General features: G+C 37.4%; 1 protein-coding gene across 9 annotated transcripts in view; it reads right to left on the bottom strand.

Annotated features, from left to right (window-relative positions):
* Positions 1–20,399, bottom strand: part of Kidins220 (kinase D interacting substrate 220) — a 101,358-nt gene that overhangs the window by 38,738 nt on the left and 42,221 nt on the right. For all 9 annotated transcript variants that reach the window (XM_047521970.1, XM_047521961.1, XM_047521963.1 and 6 more), the window contains exons 16-22: positions 19,595–19,746; positions 19,128–19,417; positions 16,795–16,935; positions 15,843–16,086; positions 15,619–15,707; positions 13,945–14,089; positions 8,204–8,366 (exon numbers count right to left, since the gene is read on the bottom strand). In XM_047521970.1, the coding sequence (XP_047377926.1) occupies positions 8,204–8,366; positions 13,945–14,089; positions 15,619–15,707; positions 15,843–16,086; positions 16,795–16,935; positions 19,128–19,417; positions 19,595–19,746 (1,224 nt within the window). The remainder of the gene's footprint in view (positions 1–8,203; positions 8,367–13,944; positions 14,090–15,618; positions 15,708–15,842; positions 16,087–16,794; positions 16,936–19,127; positions 19,418–19,594; positions 19,747–20,399) is intronic.

The raw sequence follows: 20,399 nt of genomic DNA, 5'->3' as shown, positions 1-20,399 counted from the left end.
AATCTGAAAAGTAGACTCTAAATCCATCATTTTATTAGAAAATAAACAATAAAGTGACCTCAAGACACAAAAACTATTTTGACAGGACAGATAGATACACAGAAAAATTAGTCCTATGAATTCTGACAGACGTACAGAAAATCGACAGGATTTTCTTCCAGTGCCCTGAGGTCACTACCCAGCTCGACAGTCATGGAGTGCCATCCTGTGCCATCTTCTCCCACTCATTTCATCTCATTGTAGGCCAAGCAGCTGGCAGACCATTTTCTACACCTCTCACTTATCTTAGTTTTCTACCCACATTCATTCCTATCCTTTCCCAGCAAGAGATTCACAAATATGCTTCCCTTGATCAACAGGGTTCCTCAGGACAAGTTTGGACAACCAAATAACAAGCATTAGAGCATCAGGGAAATGGACACCATTTTTTCAAAACCTTTTAATGGAATTCCACTTCACTCAGGACAAAAACCAAAGTCTTATAGTGATCCTCCAAAAGTGGCCCATGGACCCACTCCTCTGACCTCCTGACCTCCCCTCCCACCCTCCTACCCTCCTACCCTCCTACCCTCACTGTATCCCTTCTTAACACATCAGCTCCCTTGTGGTTGCTGTTTCTCCAACATTGATTCCATGTGCTCTCTGGCCTTAGGCCTTTGTCAAAATCATCCCCTCTGCCTGAAAACACTTCCCTAGAATTCTGCTTGGCTAATTCTCTGGCTTCCATGTCTTTGCTCAACTTTTCCCTTTTTTTTTTTTTTTTTTTTTTTTGTGGTGCTGGGATTGAACCCAGGGCCTTATGCATGTAAAGCAGGCACTCTACCAACTGAGCTATATCCCCAGCCCAACTCTTCCTTTCTTGATGAGGACTATCCTGACCCTGTACTCAGTGTGAAATCTGACAATTCCCCATCGCCCTAACTCTCCTCTAAACTTTCAGCCTTTCATAGGGCTTGCTGTCTTTCAACATGCTTGTGTATTTTTACATACTGTTTACTGCTCATCACACTCTGCTGCAGCATGAGGGTCCTTGGGTCAGGAATCTCTGCAAGTTTTGTTCGTGGATATATCTAAGCTCCTTAACTGTGCCTATCCATCACAAGTGCTCAAGAAATATGCTCTGAATAATCAAATGAATGAGTTTTAATTTCTCTCACAAATTTGGATATTGCTATAAATCTGGTAGTAGTAACAAAACAAAAAAGTAACAAAATATAAAAATAAATGAAATCAAGAAGAGTCAAACATGTCTAGTTTAATGTTTCTTTCTTTCCTCCAAACAACAAAAGTAGGCGTGACTCACATATGCAACAAAATAAACTGAAAATGCTGCCCTTCACTTCTATTCATTGTTAGGAATCTGGATTTTCCAATTAATATCCATCAAGACAATAAATATTAAACAGCACAAAACCAAAACTGTACATTTAACTGCCAACATTATGTTTAATGTTCGTGGGTTTGCAGGCTCACTTTCCACACTGAACTTGGCAAATATATTATTATTATTTATTTCTATCCACATAAAATGTGATTCCTATTACTGATTATGTAAACTTTATTTCAGTATACACTTACTTTCCTCTTCTAGATGGAGCATTACCTTATGATTTTGCAAAGACCAAGATCAGGCTATTTCTTTAAGAAGATAAAGATAATGATAAAATATTGAACCTCTGCATTCCAAGCAAATGTGCTTTGGAATAAGGATGTAAATACTAATTATATACAAGATAGTAATTTTATAAATTTTGAATGATGACACCACCAATATCTACAGAGCAGTCCTATCACATTAAGAACACAGAATTTCAGTAAGGTTCCAAGCTATACATACAAAAACAAAACAAAACAAAACAAAACCCCCAGCTAAACAGTATGCGTTAAACTATGTTTGTAATAAATGTTTCCAGGATCTAAAAATATTAATTAAGGGAAAATTTTCGGTAAAAAAGATGTATTTCTCTTTTTTCTTTCTTTGGTACTGAGCCCAGGGATGCTTTACCACTGAACCACACCCCAGTCTTTTTATTTTTTAGTTTGCAATAGACTCACTAAATTGCTTAGGGTCCCACTAAGTTGCGCAGCCTGGCCTAGAACTTGTGATCCTCCTGCTTCAACCTCCCAAGTCCCTGAGATTACAGGTATGTGCCACCGTGCCTGGTCAAAGGGTGCACTTTGTACTCAAGGCAGGTGAGACAAAACTTCACACATCTAAACTAACTGATGTCCACTTTCTCACGCTGTTCAAATTTACAGTTTAAGTCCACATGAAAAGGAAACAAGCCTATGCAAAATCCACTCCAAATAATGGGGAATGATGTAAAAATGAAGAAAAAAGGAAGGCGGTTAGTGAGAACAACAAAGAGGCATGAGATGACTAGAAGCAATCAAATTATACTTTTGAAAGATTTGTGTGAAAACCAGGAAGAACTATAATAAGATACGATATTCATTTATAAGACATGAATTGAATAATTTTAAAATATCAAGTAGGTCTAAAGGCCAAAAATTAGACATCCACAGTATCCATTTAGCAAACAGCTATTTTAATGAAATAGAAAATGGACACCATTTTCAAGCTGCCTCAAAACTTGTTCAACTGTTTTTAAAAAACTGAACAAGTATCAAAATGAAGCATATTGTCTTTTACACAAAATGATTCTGACCATATCATCCTGAGTAAAAGATGACTTGAGTCAAAATAAAAATTTAAAATATTATCTTCATGAAAACTACACTTAAATTGATCATTTAAAAATCTTTATCATTGCTTAAAATGCAAAAAATAAACTTTTATACTAAAACATTTTAACAGTTATCTAAGGCGCTGCAATAAAAAGTAGACAGAAAATCTTTATAGTTTTTTACTCTTTCTTCTTACTAAATGTATGTTAACAAAAAAACTCTCAAATGATCTAGACAAAAGCTTTTAGCTCAACACATAATTGCAAGAAAATTACAATAATTGTACCAATTAAAATAATCTTGAATGAACAGTATGTCATCTTAATGTTCCAATGGTTTATAGAGGGATCTACTTAATTAGCTGAAATTGCTTTCCAGTGTTAGTATCAAATGTCATTTGTTAAAAGTTGAACAATTTAGAAAATAATTTAACAAAGCAATTTTACCAAACACCAAGAACCAACATTTTCTTTCTCAGATGAATAAAGCAAGCAGATGTGTCATCAAATTGCTATAAAAATAAATGAGGTTTTTTATGGATTAAAAAAATAAATTTTACTACTAGCGTTAAAAATACTATTTTCTGATTGTTTTTACCAAATCAGATTTCTTTAATAAAATAAATGAATATCAATTATATACTGCTGCTTTTTGTCAGTTGTAAATAAAACTTTTTATTATTCAAATGACAAGCATCAAAGAACTCTACCACAGCTAACTAGAAATAGTCATCTAAATTATTGTAACAGCCTCCAATATATGGTCTTTCAATATGCTGATCAAATTATCTTTCTATAGTTTTTCATTCCAAATCATCTCATTATATTTAATTATCTTAAGTCAACTCCTCATCAATTCTCAGAGACTGCTTTCTATACTTTTCCTTGGCTTGGCTACAAATATTCCTCATAAGTATTTGTCAGCATATAAGACAGACTTCTTTCTCCAAAAAGAAAAGCATCTCAAAGTCATCCTGAACCAACCGGCTCGAGGACTATGTTGAGGTAGAAAGTAAGAGGCAGGTTTCATCACAAAACAAAGCTGACATCCCTTACAAAAATTCACTTGAATTTATTTTTGTAACACGATGAAAAATACCCCCACCCTCCAAAACAGTTCTTTCACAAATATTCTATTTTTCATAAGCAGGATATAATAATTACTATTACCTTTAAACTACACGTTATATATTCTTTTACTATAAAATACATTTCAATTAATTTAAAAACAAATTTTTGAAAATTTTCTACAAAGCTCAAAATGCTAGAAATTAGGATGAAACTTTTAAGAGGTCAGGCAATTTTCTATCAGCAAAGAACAGTGGTTTTAAACTATGATGTTTTAAACTAAGATTCAGACTGATACTGATCAAATTTAACTGGCTAATTGTGTAAGCCATCTTATTTTCACTTTCCTCCAGGCACTTCAAATGTGTTTTACTTTTAATCAAAATCCAAGTTCCTCAAAAAATTAAGCCTTTAGTAACTTTTGGAGCTTACCATTAATGGTTTAATCTTCCAAAACCAAAGGTGGATGCTAATCCACAACAGGGGAGAGGGAGAATATGAATTCAATGGCTTAGACAAAGGGGAATGAAGAGAAGGGAGGGGAAGAGGAACAGAAAGGCAGAGAGATGAGTCTCACATAACGTGCCTGTGTGCACATGAATAAACCAGAATCTCAACTCCGTGTATATCCACAAGGCTGGGATCCTAATTAGAATGAGCTATATTTCATGCTTGTATAACTATATCAAAATAGATTATACATATAACTAAAAAGAAAAAAGATAATGGTTTAAATTGTGAAATAAGTAAAGTGAGGCACACACATATGAACCACACTGTCCAGCATTACTCTGGTGTTTATCAGCAGAGAGAGGCCTAGAGAAAAGGGGCCTAGACCTCTGAGCCACTGCTCTGTTCACTAAACCAGGCTCGGGGGCTGGCTGTCACAGGTGCCATCACAGTGTGGATTCACTTTAGTGTGGAGCCAGCATAGTGACTTCCAGGTAACAGCTCTGTGCTGGGAGATTCTGAAGGCTCTGTCTTTTGCTCATTGGACCCTGATTTTATAAATGAGTTTATTTGGAAGATAATTCATTCATATATCTCTCCTCCCTCCCTTTCTCTAAAATAAAAGAGAAAAAAAACACTCAAGCATTTAGGGGCAAATGCTATCCTATATGTAATTTACCCTCACATTATTTGGAAAAATAAGCATGCATTTGTGATTCTACTTGTGTGGATATAGGTACAGATACAGAAATATGAAATATATCAAGAGAGAATGAGTCCACAGCAGAAGGGTGAGTCAAATGCTAAAGCATATGAAGTGAAATGTTAACAAGAGACAAAGTTGTATGAAGGAGCACGTACATGGGCACTTTTTGTTTTGTTCTTGTTCCTGTAACTGTTTTTGTAAGTTTGAAGGAATTTTCAAATAGAAAAAAAAATTAAATTAAAAACAATTAATTACCTCCAGAGTATAACATGCTTTTATATCTGCCCCTTTCCTCACCCTGGTAATTACTCTGGTAATTATCAGCAGAGTGAGGCCTAGAGAGAAGGGGCCTAGACCTCTGAGCCACTGCTCTGTTCACTAAATCAGGCTTGGGGGTTGGCTGTCACACCTACCTCCCTAGCAGCCCCTACAACACAAAAAAGCACAGAGAACAACTAAGTAATGCCTTGATTCTTAGTGAACAGTCACATCAAATACATGAAGAAAGTCAGTTAGAGTGATAAAGGAAAATCAAGGGGAGCAATGAGGCCTCTAACCTCTACTCAACTTGGTTTCTTTAAGAAAAGGCATGTCAGGCTGGGGATTAGCTCAGTGGTAGAACATACGCCTGGCATGAGTGAGCCCTGGCTTCCATGCCCAGTAAGGCTTCAAGAAGACATATTCTATCCAAAAAGTAGTATCTCCAGCATATAGCAAATGGCAGATGCTTAATAATTTTTGTTGGACTGAACTGAAACATGAATTTTTTTTGAGAGCCTTTCAAATCTCTGGTTTATTTTCACATATTTCCTGCTTTTATCTCCTGGGGGCTTTCTTTCAGCCTTTCATCCTCTTCACAGAACATGCAGGAGGCCAGTTCCTGGGACTCCACACACATTGCTTGAAATGTGAAATGCTGATTAATATATCTGTAATTCTGAGACACACCACCCTTCCACACATTCTACTGAATTAACAAAATGTAAGAAGGCTGACTTGAGTGTTATTCTGTACCAAAACAAAAACTGACATGAGCTATTTACTCTGTTAAAAAAAAAAAAAAAAGAAGAAGAGGAAAGAAAAAAATAAAGGAAAACCAAAAATGGTAATAACTAATAGTCTATTTTAAACAGGGAACACTTACATTTTTATGAAGGTAAAGAAAAGTTGCAGAAAAAATAATATAGAATATAGCAATGTCTGTTTCATGGATTTGTTGTTATTGGAGACAATAAGAAATCAGTTTTAAATCTCTTAAACATTAACTATACTAACTTCTAAAGTTCTAGAAAGAAATAGAAAACACAAAAATATTAAAATGAGGGTGGGAGTGTGGCTCAGTGGTAAATGCTTGCCTAGTATGTGCAAGAACCTGGGTTTGAACCCCAGCACCAGAAAAGGAAAAAACATCAAAACTACAGACCCTTAATTTCATGATAAAATTTGAGTTTCGTAAGTGCCTCTGATAGAGCTCTAGCTTACAAAGGTGTCTATACTACCAGAATGTCAGGAGAGGCAGTCTGGCATGGATGCTAGAGCTGAGTGCCTTGCTTCAAATCCTGATCCAACACTTACTGGCTAAGAGACTTTCAACATAGACTTACCCTCTCTGGGCTTCAGTTTTCTCATGTGCAAAATGAAAATATTAATAGTACTTACCTCAGCACTGTGAGAATATAAAAAGAAGTCACCCTGCAAAGTGCTTTGAATAGTGAAAAGCACAGGTTGTACACGGAGTCTGAGATCAGGACTGACATCAGTTCTGCTATAGGACAGCTGGTTGTCGGGGGAAATTACTTAACTGAAGCTCAACCTTCCTGTTGACATCATGGACCCATTCTAACCATCTCTCCGAACTTTACAAAGAGTCGGAAATATATAAGGAACCAGGCAGAGTTCCAGGTGCTAGGGAAGAAAGGCTGAGGATGCTAACAACCTGCCCTCCTTAAATAGTCCTATAAGAGAATTAGCTCTCCTTTTCATAAGTTTTCAAATTTCTTAAAACCTAGACTAATGCATGACTGAATACTGTATCAATTCTCAGATTACTTCTACTACTCCTTCTGAAGTCATCCTTCCACTTTTATCCAAAGTTTTTTCTAACTTCAAATTCAGTACACAGTTCCTAAAGAAGATTTATCCTTTTCTTTGACATATTCTTATTTATACACAAATAATAATACCACAAATTTCTCAAGGATAAATAAGAGTTCTCAAAGGACTGCCTGTTCATGTTAAATAGGGCTTTATGTATAAAGAGATCATGTGAAAAACAAATCCCATGATACTGGTATGAATTATTATTAAGCAGTAATACCTTTTAAAAGTTAAGTTTTAAGTATTTAATAACTGTGCTCAACTAGCAAGCATTTATAATTTCACAGCATCTGTGTTCTGACAGAACCATTTGTTTAAGAAATAAAGTTAGTATTTACTGCAAAACCAAGGGAAAAAAACACTCGTGTATCACATAATACTATGGTTTCCAAAAGATCAAAGACCAGAAACAGTTCAGTGCCACTTCCACAGACTTAAGGGAATTGTGTACCAGTGTGTCTGCTCCTACTGGAACACCTGCTAGACCTGGCACTCTGGGTTTAATCCACTGATCGAACTGCATACATTAAACAGCAAAACCTTGAACAGCTCAAATCTGCAAATGAATACAACAACCACCTTCTAAAATTCTAGGTAAACCAGTTATTTACCTAGAAAACATTTAATAAGATATATGTATAACAATAGAGATTGGAAAATTAGGAAAACCCTATGCAGACTATACTTTAAGGGAATAAAAATTACCTGAAATCTTAAAAGTTTTAATATATGAAATATATACTAAATATTTTGTTAGATTTAATATTTCATTTATATTTTCAAAACAATAGTTTCAATTAACCCAATTTTATCAAACTGTATAGTTCTTTTGTAATATCTTTTTTCTAAACAGATAGTTTTTATAGAATAGGAATAGGAATTAAAGCTTTTAAAGGTACTGAAGTGCTTTGGTAACAAAAAGCATTGTGTCTTTATTTGTGAATTTGTTAAGAAACTGGTAACACTTAAAACTTCACATACCTGCAAAAGGAAGAAAAAGTCCAAATAAAGATGTAAATTTTACATACAAGAATATATACCTTTGCTAATACCACTCCAAAATTATAAGGGGATTAATAAGAAAGAGGAGTTGAATTCAGAAGTACACATTTTATACATGATTTATGTATGTTTTATTTTATTCTAAAAATTCAACCTAAGAGAAAGTTAAATACAAAGAATTCAAACAAGGTACCTTTCATAGATGGTTTTTAATGTCATTTGATCTGGAACACCTTCAGTCTCTTCCAAATACAATATGAGCCATGAAGTTCGATATGGCCACTGCTCAGTAAGGTTGATCCAGCTAGCAAGCCTATCCCAATTGAAACTAATCTGATTGGCTCTCAGTAATCGCCCTTTAAGGAACACAGAAACATTTAAAAATTAATAGATGTGTAATATTATGTTAAGTAAAACACTTAGCTTATTCACAAATAACTTAAAACTTTTAAATCATATCTAGTATTTATAGTTTCTAAAATTCAGATTTTAAAGATAGAGATTTATGCATGATTCCATTTAATTCTAAAATTTTTTTGTTTGGTTTGATATTAGGGAAATACACATCTTTGATCACACACAGGCAGGCAAAAACCTTTCAAGTTATGTATCAGAGTCTCAATGCTTCCTACAAACACACAGTAGAACATCAATTCATCCATGGCAGTCCCATCCCCTAAAGTACCATCAGTTAAGATCCTACTGATCCAAAAACACAGGTCCATTTTTATCATGGCTGAATGTGCAACCCCAAACACTTTGATTTTTATGTACCAAGGGCAGCCTATATAAGGGACCTAACAAACTGAGTTGTTTCTAAAATCTGTTATTTATGTATCTACTAAAACCACCCTGCCTATCACTGGGGTTTTCAGAGGACTCTAATGCAGTATTCTACCAGTGGCAGCTTACAGGTGGACGGCAGCAATCCTCAAACTTTCACAACCAGTACCTCCCTTCATTGCACTGTTGGTTTCACCTTGATTTGGTAAGGATTCTGAATTGCTGATATTTTTGTTTTTTAATTTAAAGACATTATCAAATTTACTTCATTATCATCAGTTTAGTTTGGACTAAGATACCTATTTGCTTTGGTTCAAATATTAAGTATCCCTCTTCCTGCTGCTAATAGATATATAACACCCCACCATCCAATTCTTCCGTTTCTCCAAATCCTCATTCCTTCAGCAAATCTGCTTAGGCATGCAAACTACATTTCCATCCCTGAACTCTTTTCCCCTGAAAGGTGGGGTTTGGTCTGCCAGAACAGCAACAGGGTCATTATGTTCTGTAGCTTGTGAGCCATAAGCATTTGGGAGCTATGGAAACCCAGGAATTTCATAATCAGTGATAAACTAGTGCTGGGAATAAAATGCTTAACAAAACAGATTTGCTCCCAAACTTCATGAAGCCTACACTCAGTAGAACAGACAATAAATCAAACAAAAAAAGTACAGAATTGTAACAGGAGATGGGGAGATCTACTCTCAATAAAAGGTTATCAAAGAATTAAATGTTTATAAAAAAACAGGCAACAAAAAGCAAAGAGTTAAAATATACCTGCAACACTGTTAATATATTTCATCTAAAACTTCTGAACTGAAAAAAAACACGTGAAAACCATTTAGAAGTGAACTGCACTGATAGGTTACAGCAATGTATGTAAAAACTCCATCCCCTGATGATTGGATTTGATCCTCAACATAACCACAGTTTCTTTACTGAGTTTTTAAAATTCACTCACTGAGTATATTAGTTACTGATGACAGAGACATATGACTGAGGCCTCCATTCTAAGAGAACTCAAGATTATGCTGGGCAAGAGGAAGAAGAGAAAAATCCATTACAAACCAAGGGATGCATGCACACTGCTGCAGAGAAACCAAACACGGCACCAAGAAATCCAAAAACGCAGCAGCCGAGGGCAGGCCTCCGCAGGAGAGCCTCCAGGCCTAGCTCTGAGGGAAGAGCAGAGCGAGTCCACTGCGGGAGGGCAGAGGAGAAGCCCAGGGAACGGCACGTACTGAGCTGCAAAGGAGCTAACCGGTCACACACAAAACTGTAAAGCTATTGTAAAAGTATGAGTAGAAAAAACAAGTGTTCTTCCTGAAGACTATATCTATCTTGTAATTAGTTAAGAAATAAAGCTACAGCAAGAGAAATTTTTGTTCAGTGAAGGTATTTAAAATTATTTTTAATTTTATCCTCCAATATAACCCATAAAATAAAGCACACTGGACAAAATAAAACATGCTTTTTAAATAGGAAACCACTCAACTAAATACTTACCAATATCTATCTACTAAAATCCCAAATTCTTTTCTGGTATTAGCCCGTCTATTGTCAGTCTTTTCTAAGAGCAACAACTATTTGCACAGTGTTAGCAGACAGCACACATTTTTACATAAATGGGAATGGAGTCTTCAAGAGGCTAAGGAACAAGGCCCAGGACTCCAACCCAGGTCCTCTGCCTTGTCCTGCCCATCCCAACAAAATGTATTTCCTTAAACAATTCTAACTAATTCTACCCCATTAAGTGTAAAATTCATCATGAAAATAAAAAATTCCAATAAAATACAAAGATTTAAACTGTAAGTTCTTGTTATTATACTTTTAATTTTAAGCAATTAAACCAATGGCATTAGATGCTTTTATTAAGATATGGTTTTGTTTCTATTCTGAAATACACAAAGATCAGTATTTTTAAAATGCAAATCTCAGTATCAAATTGTTAAATGATATTAATAATTTCAGGCCTCTTTAGAGTGCCCCAAAATGTCTAAATATTATCCGAAGCCCTTCCCACAGATTTTGGGACTAGGTCTCTCTGACATTGCTTCCACTACTTTCTCCTTTGCTCCCAATCTCCCAGCACTGTGGCCTTCAGCTGTTCCCGGAGCCCTAGCTCAGGGCCTTTTCACTTGTTCCTCCTCCTGCTTAGGAAGCTTTTCTTAAGAAACATGTCAAACCTGGTTTTCCCTTCATTAAGGTCTCTTATTCATTCACAACAGTGTCCAGTTATTGTGGGTTTTAAGGAAACAGCAATAAATGAGAGAGACAAAAATTCTTGCCATGTGGGTTTTACATTCTACTGAGGAGAGATGGGTCAAAATAGAATAAATGATAGGGTCTATTAGAAGACAGAGTAAAATCAAGCAGGAAAGGGATAAAGCAAGGAGCGTAAAGAAGGGGGAGGTCATTCTGTATAAGACAGTACAGGAAGATCTCACGGAAAAGCTGACATTTAAGCCAAGATTTTAAAAGAAGGAAGAAAACCCAGTATGCACTTATCTAAACAATAATCAGTACAATTTTTGTTCCTTTAAAACAAAACTGGGAAGCCCTTAAGTGGGAACATTGCTGGCATTTTCTAGATCAACAAAAGAAATCAGCAAGAGATAAAGGGGGAGAGAAGGAGGAGATGAGGTCAGAGAGGAGAGAGACAGACAGATCATAAAGGACCTCGTAAGAAACTGTAAGGACTCAGATGTTTGCTTTTACACACTTAAGAGTCTCAGGCCTACAGATGGTATTTAAAACTTCAAGAGAAGTTGGACACAGTGGCGCACGCCTGTAATCAATCCCAGTTGCTCAGGAGGCTGAGGCAGGAGGATCATGAGTTCAAAGTCAGACTCAGTAACAGAAAGATGCTAAGCAACTCAGTGAGACCCTGTCTCTAAATAAAATACAAAAGAGGACTGGGGATGTGGCTCAGTGGTCTAGTGCCCCTGAGTTCAATCCCTGGTACCAAAACAAAAACAACAACAACAAAATCAGGACAAAAGGGGATACACTAAAGGAGTTGCTCGAGATAGAAAAGAAAGCTCCAAGCACTATGGCCAAGGGCATCCGATGCTACCAGTAAGGAGAAAGGAAGATTACCCCATGTGGGAGAGGGACTACCCAGCGTGTGCAACACTCTGGAAGCCAGAAGGGTCAAATAATGAGGACTGAGACCTGGCCACTGGACTTGTCACATGGAAGCCACCTCAAAAATGCAATTTTGCTCAAGTTCTAAGAGCAAAGAGTACTGGAGTAGGCTTAGAGGACGAATAACATGAGGTCCAGGAACAGTCAACTCTTTTGCAGAGTTTTGCAGAGAATGGGGCAGGAGCTAGAGGCAGAGGGAAAGGGAAGAAAAGCTCTTCCTGGGGAGGGAGAACCACTCTATTCGTGTGTTGATGGGACAGCAATCTCCACTTCACCGCCCTGTTTTCATGGCACTTATCCTTACAAGCAGTGACGTGGAATCTTCCAGTCTTCCCACGCAGGGCAGGGACTTTGTCATGCCGACTGCACAATCTCTGAAACAACTGGACCAATACTGGCATAAGGTAGACTTACCTTATATTTGTTAAATGAATACATAAATGCTATTGATAATATAATGAAACAGTCCTATTGTTAAACATAACCTAGTGAGGTCGAGACCTCATTTAAAGAGATTTAATGATCAAAAGTATTATAATATGTCAGGCAACCTCACTTGATTTTTGTGTTTTGCTGTGCTGGGGATTGACCTCAGGGTTTTGGTATGCTAGGCGAGCCCTCTCCTGCTGAGCTGCACTCCCAGCCCCAGAGCCTCACCTGTAAGGCAGTTCTCAGCATGAACCTCAACTATAGTGTAAAACACAATTGCAGTTTAACTCTCAGTCAACATTAGTGAATAGTACAAAATAGCAATTTATATCATCAAAGTAAAAGATATATTTTATAAACCGAATTACAAATATTTACATGACTGCCCTAATGCTGATTGTAATTAAGTCTTAACACAATAGAGAGCAGAATTCCATGCAAAGAATTTAATCACAGGGCAATAATCTTCAATTTTGCTGTCACTACCTCTTATTCAAATATTATATGAAAACAAAAACAGTACAGCAGTATATAAAATCTAAATTTTAACATTTTGTATTATAAGTATACTCAATTCTATACATTAGCATAAAATTATCTTTATACACAGGAAAAAATTAAACCACAAATGAAATAAATAATTTTTAAAATCATGTAAGATTTCATCTCACCCCAGTCAGAATGGCAATTATCAAGAATACAAACAACAATAAATGTTGGCAAGAATGTGGAGAAAAAGGTACGCTCACACACTGCTGGTAGGAATGCAAATTGGTGCAGCCACTATGGAAAGCAGAATGGAGATTCCTCAGAAAACTTGGAATGGAACCACCATTTGATCCGCTATCCCATTCCTCGGTTTATACCCAAAGGACTCAAAATCAGGATATACAGAGATGCAGTCACATCAATGTTTATAGCAGCTCAACTCACAATAGCTAAACTATGGAACCAACCTAGGTGACCTTTAACAGATGAATGGATAAAGAAAATGTGTTATTCAGCTTTAAAGAAGAAGGAAATTATGGCATGAAGGTAAATGGATGGAGCTGGAGAATATCGTGCTAAGTGAAATAAGCCAATCTCAAAACACCAAAGGCTGAATGTTTTTACTGATATACAGATGCTAATTCACAACAAGCGGGTGGGGGTAGGGGCTAGGGCAGAATGGAGTTACTTTAGTAGAGGGGTGGGAGTATGGGGTAGGAAGGATAGTAGAATGAATCAGATATTATTACCCTATATACATATATAACTATACAACTGGTGAGATTCCACATCACGTACAACCAGAAGAGCAAGAAATTATACTCCATCTATGTATGATGTGTCAAAGTGCATTCTGTCATGTATAACTAATTAGAACAAATTTCTTAAAAAAGCAAAGAAATAAGTGTACAACTAATGACCAATTTTCATTTCAACTGACTTCATCAGATCCATTTAAAATGAACAAAGCTGGTACTCAGCAATGTAAAAATATAAGTCCAACACATGCCTTTGCTTCTCAATTGAAACTACTTTGTTAATTTTAAAGTTTATTATCTGTCAGAGACAGTAAGAAACAAAAGTCACCTGTCACAGACACGATATTAAGTAATCTTCTCATGGTCTGGGGACTGATGTCACTGAACCAGTCTTCGGTAACCAGCAATTTTGTGAGATCAAAGGACATCTGCCGAGTGATGGTCCTCTGCATCTGCCTTCTTCGATAAGTGTCCTGAAACAGAATAGCATTGGTCAGAGTGAACCCCACACTTCCGGTCTGAGAACACAGGGCTTTTTGAGAAGTTAATATATGTTTATGACAATAGCAAAATGTACTACTTTAGTCAAAGAGGAAGATTATGTGCTAATTAAAGTATTATTATTACCATCCCCGAGGAGAAATTTTGCAGAGTGGTTATGAAGTTGTATTAGTAACAACTGCATCACACGCTACAGTCTGGCTTCACAGGTCCTGTGGTTTACGGTTGTACAACTACAGAAAGCTCAATGCTTTTAAGATTATTAGGAAACAGAATCCTGTGAAGAGAATTGCATTCTAGCTCAGTATTCCAGGAAGCACATAATAATAAAGTGCTTATGCCCCTGTTTTCAAGGACTCACAGTCAGGGTACCCTAACTATCCTTACACCTCCACTGGAATGAAAGGCACTCGACGGGGTGGGGTGCACTAAGGAGCTCCATCTCATAAGGGGAACAGGCACACAGGCATGTGTCCTCCTTCATCTAAGGTCCTGATGCAAGACAACAGTGAATGCAAACACAGGGTGACCAAGATTCCAACTCCCAGGACAGCCATTCAAAAGACAATCACAGGCCCCTCTGAATTTAGTGCTCTCAATTGTCATTTGTCATATTAACTCCCATCCATAACCAGGAAGGGTAGAGGCATAAAATCAATAGATCAAAATATCACCAAAGACACATTAGAAAAAAAAAAAAAGTCAAATGTCCAAATTTAATGGTAGCAAACCAGAAAAAAGACAAGGACAATGCCAGATCAAGTTAGCTGGCCCTAAGTAGCTAACACAATTTCCTGCAGAAAGACATCTTCCTGACTTGACATATGTAGATGGCCATGGAACACACAGGTCCTGCTCCACACAAACAAGATGCAGGTGGACAGGGATAACCAAAGTGTCGGAAGAGAAACACAAGGTGGAAGGGAAGGGCATGGACTCGTTTGGGTACAGAAAAGGAGCAAGCACATTCTGTAAACCTCAGGAAGAGGAAGGCAGGCTGGAAGACAAGGTCGGGAGTTTTCTCTCACTACAAACCTTTCTCCCCTACACCTGCGGTAGCAAAAGGAACATCTCAGCCAGCTAAGCAAGGAATAAGGCAGGTGAAATCATTAGGTGTGCTTTAAAAAATCTCACTCTGAGATTTCTATTCAATGGCTTAGGATCTGGGTCAGTACTTGGGCTGAGATTGGGCTGGGAGAGAAGAAGGTCTCCTCCCATTTAAGGCTGCCAGGGTTGTAGGTACAGACACTCCCTGAGAGACTGCAAGTAAAAGAAAATCAACAATATGTCTAATGTTCAGTTGAAGAGTTCGATGTAACACTTACAACAGATAGTTGAGGTGACATCTCTAATCTTATCTGAACAACAGCAATACACACAGAGCTAATAACAAACTGGACTGGGAGTGCTTGCCTAGCATGTGCAAGGACCCGGGTTCCATCCTGATTGCTATAAGGATAATTAATTAATTAATAAACCTAGTAAACGAATGGCATCTTACCCGTCTATTGAGGGCTGTCTTGCTACCAAGTTTTGTCATCTCCCCAAGGCTGTTTTGTGAAACTCTTCTGTCAGCTTCCTCCTGGATCCCTGAAATAATGAATCAAGACAGTACCATTCGCACTCTATTACAAAGGTATGAAATACTAATAATATTTTCAAGGTAAAAAGAGAGTCATCATAAAAAACTATAAAACTCAAACACTTTAGGAGCTTGATCTTTACCTGTAGTATCTGAGCATGGAATGTCACCATTTGCTGTTGAAGTTACAAGAAACTTTCTTGCATTGCTAAGTCCACGACTATTCAGGAAAACTGGCAAGTGAACTATATTGCGCATATAGTCATGCCCATTTATGTTTGAGTCTCGAAGCACACTACTGAGGTTCTGGTTAATGGCCTTTATGATAATATGTGGATCACTTGCAAAAATGGCAATGAAAGGGCCTTTTGAAAACAGAACTCGGACCTGCAGTAGAAGAAACGTACAGTTGTGACAAAGTTTAAGTTACCCCAAATAATAACATATCTTTTCAAAATCTGTGCTTTCCTTTCGTGGCTATAAAACAGAATTCATTTTTCATCACAATGCATTCTCCATGAAAAAAAATTTTACTAATGGCTTCATCTGGGTTTGTCACCATCTGACAGCAACAAAACCTGCAAAGAAAGCAACACTGTTCTCCACTGAGGCACCTGCAGTCTACAAAGGAGATGAGATCAACACAGGTGAGAAATATTTGTGAACATGCAAGGTCCCAGGCACACTAGTCCCTGCTCAGTTATACTGCTGCTGTTTATAACACACCTTACAGAATGTCTGCAATGTGTCCCTCCTTCAAAAAAAGTGCACATTCTGCAGGTTCCTTACATTTTCTCAGAACCTAATTGTAAGTATTTGCAAAGAAAATATGGGGGGTCACACTCTGGACTTAAGAGATACTTTTGTGGTTTTTTTTTTTTTTCAAACTGCCTTTATGTTAAAATTATGTAAATGACTTCACAATGAAACATTTACTCTTGCTATGTCTCTGCATAAAGCATGGTTGTTTTCAAAGGAAAAATCGGGGGAGAAAACAGTACAACTCCAATAACAAGCACATTTTCGTGAAGTCACATATCCCCTACTACCACACTACAGCTGTCAGTGACAAGCTTCAAGGCAGTTGAAACGTACCGTGTCCAGCATCTGAAGGACTTTGTCCTGCTCACAGGCGTCGAGTCCATCAATGATGACCACCAGCCTTGTCTGATTCTGAGTGAAGCTGTCGATGGTTTTAGCCATTCTGGCCATCAACTCCACTTCACACTTCAGAACCTGCACAAAGGACAGTTTCCAGAAAGCACTGAAGGCATGAGAAGGTTGAGTACATTTCTTGAAAAACATGATAGAAAATCATCCAGTAGGAGGAAAAGAGAGGCAAAGTCTTTGCTGTTACCAGGGGTTCAGTTCCACTAGAAACCGTAGCAAATACTTCACAGTGTAGCCAGTGACTGCACAAAACTTAGAGCCGACTTCACCTTCAGAATGACACTAGGAGGTTGACATGGTCACAGTCACTTGAAGGACAACCGTGGGCGGCAGGGGTGAGTGCAGGGGTATTGCAGAACACTGTCTCTGTTTCCAGAGTCACAGAAATGAGCAGATGAACAAACAGAAAAGGACCGGGTTGAGCGACTGACTTGCCAAAGCCACAGGCTGTGGTGCCAAAGGCAGATTTGAATGCAAATCCAAAATATCCACTGATTGATTACTGAGTTCCACACTATTGTTGGCTTCCTGATGGCATGTTTGACTTTGGCCAAAGGAAGTGGCTATAGAATTCTAGAGAGTCCCTTTTAGCAGGAAAAGTATGGTCCTATTTTATGTTTTGGTGATTCAATTTGCTATTTTTTAAAACAAATATGATTACAAAGCTCTAGTAGTAACTACCACCTGTGAAATAATCTGCTAACTCCTTTGAATAGCCTATAAAAATCTACTTTATAAAAACATACTATTTTTCACTCTAAATTCATGCTTCCACAGGAAAACATAATAAAACTACAAGTAAATGCAGTAACTTCTGGTTTATGGCTCAGCATGAAAGCACCTTGGAAGCCACTACTCCTAGTATGTGTGTGTGTGTGTGTGTGTGTGTGTGTGTGTGTGTGTGTAGATGTATATGTGTATGTGTGTAGAGTTGTGCACATAGGTCTATGTATGTGTATGTAGTTGTACATGTGCATGTACATGTGTGGAACTAAAGACAGCAATGATACAAGAGATGGAAGGAAGTAGCTATATTAATTTCAGAGAGTACAGGTGTCAAAGCAAGGAATGTTTTGGATATGTCTTAGTTATGTCTTATCCTGCAGACTGCAACAGACACTTAATCAAAGATTTTACAGATGGCAAATATGCATAGGAAAGGAAGCGACACAGCATATGTCATCAGGGAAATGCAAATTCAAATAATGATATGCCACTACATCTCTCTCTTCTAGAAGGGTCAAAATCCAGAATACTATTTACCCAAAGAAGCTAAAGACATATCTATACAGAAATGTGCACACAGATACTTAAAGCAGTAGCTTTACTCTTTTTTTTTTTTTTTTTGGTACCAGGGATTGAACTCAGAGGTGCTTAACCACTGAGCCACATTCCCAGCCTTTTTTGTACTTTATTTAGAGACAGGGTCTCACTGAGGTGCTTAGGGTCTTGCTAAGTTGCTGAAGCTGGTTCTGAACTCGCTATCCTCCTGCCTCAGACTCCCAAGCCACTGGGATTACAGGCGTGCACCACCACACCTGCCCAGCTTTACTCTTAACTGCTAAAATTTGAAGCAACAAAGATGTCTTTCCATAGGTGAATGAATAAATCAACTATGGTACATCTGGGCAATGAAATATTATTCCGTGCTAAAGGAAATGAGCTTTCAAGCCCTGAAAAGACAGAAGGGCACATAGATACATATTGCTAGGTGAGAAAAACAATCTGAAGAGGCTACATACTGTCTGATACCAAGGATATGACATTCTGAAGAAGGCAGAACCATAGAGACAGTATAAAGATCAGTGGTTGCCAGTGTTAGGTGGACAGAGAGATGAACAGGTGGATCCCAAAGCTTTTATTGGCAGTGGAAATACTCTGTATGATACTACACATTATCACACATTTGTCCAAATCCATAGAATGTAAACACCAAAAGCAAACCCTCAAATACACTACAGGCAGGGTGACTATGATGGGTCAATGTAGGTTCATCAATTGTAACAATGTACCACCTGGTGGAGACAGGAGTGAAAGAAGAGGCAGTGCACATGTGGGGTGAGGGACACATGGAATAACTGTATTTTCCTCTTGATTTCCCTGTAAACCTTAAAACTGCTTTAAAAAAATAGTCTTGGATAAATAAGTAAAAAAACTAAATGCGACATTTAAAGATAATACTCCCTAAAGCCCAAACAATCACAGTAGTAGTATCACATTCATGTTACAATTTTTTCTAACAATAAAAGAGGGCTTACTTTCATGAATCCTTCACTTTTCAATTTGTGCAATTTGGAGGCAGCATTATGAAGGCGTTTTCTTTGAGAATTCAGTAGAGAGTCCAACACTTGCCACCATGTACGGCAGTTAAGCACAAAGGCCAGCCCCACCACAGATGCAGTTGATATGAGGACAGCATTCACTGTCATGTGTTTTGGGTCAACTCTGAATATAGCCAGCAGAGTGATCCCAGCAATAATGCAGCCAAAGATAAAAAGGAAGATGACAAAAGATGGGAGACAACAGGTTTTCTTCCATTTCTTTTTACCTGTAATACAAGAAATGGTTTTAACAATTATTAGCATATCAAGTCTCTAGAAAAACCTGACCTTTACAGTCACAGCACAGATGACTCTGGTGTTCAATCCAAGTTTTCATGAAATAAACTGAACAGTCATCCCATCTTAAAGCCCTAGACATGAACAAAGAAGGACGGGAACCCTACCCTGAGCATCTTCAGTCTTGAATACGCGAAAAAGCCTGGTTGCCAAAAAGCCAAACTCTCTTTCACAAGCATCTGAGAGGGTTGCGATCATCTCAGCCAAAGAAGTTTCTCCACCTACACTGGAGAGCCTATTGTAATCTGTAAACAAAAACCTTGGGAAAAAGATCAAACGAAACACAACTTAGCTGTCTAAAGCAACAAAGAATTTAACTCACGTCAAGCTCTATATCCTTTATTTTTTTTTTTTTTTAATGTTCCTTTCAAAATATTGCTTTTAAAATTCTGAAGAGGGAATAACCTGTAAGTAGGTATCTTCTGCTCTCAACATTTTACATACTTCTCTTAGGGGTACAAGGAATGAAAGTTAAATATAGGAGAATTACGTGAAGTAACTCAAGGACACAAGGGAAACAGCAACGACGGAGCTTGGATGAGGAATACCAGACACCTCAGCAGAGCTCACTGCACTCCATGTCAGAATGCAGCCAAAGAGCTGCACAAAGCAAGTTTTCTAATGCCAACCAAAGAGATAAGAACAACAAAATATATTCCTTAGAGTCATTAAGTATTTCAAACCCATTTGAAAACTCAAGATTTTCAAGCATCTCATTTTATTTACAGTTCTGACATCTAGCAAGGATTTAGAAATAGTTATAAAACATTCTTTTCACAATTGGTCTTCAAAATAACTGAATTATTTGAATCTTGAGTCTCCAAATAATTATTTCTATATTAGTTTCTTGCTCTCCTTCCATCTCTAAATTAAATTCATCTCAATCCAGTAGATAAGCATTGCTTTCAAAAT

This window comes from Sciurus carolinensis, chromosome 13 (genome assembly GCF_902686445.1).
Source record: "Sciurus carolinensis chromosome 13, mSciCar1.2, whole genome shotgun sequence".
NCBI lineage: Eukaryota > Metazoa > Chordata > Mammalia > Rodentia > Sciuridae > Sciurus > Sciurus carolinensis.
This window is presented reverse-complemented; position numbering and strand designations above follow the sequence as displayed.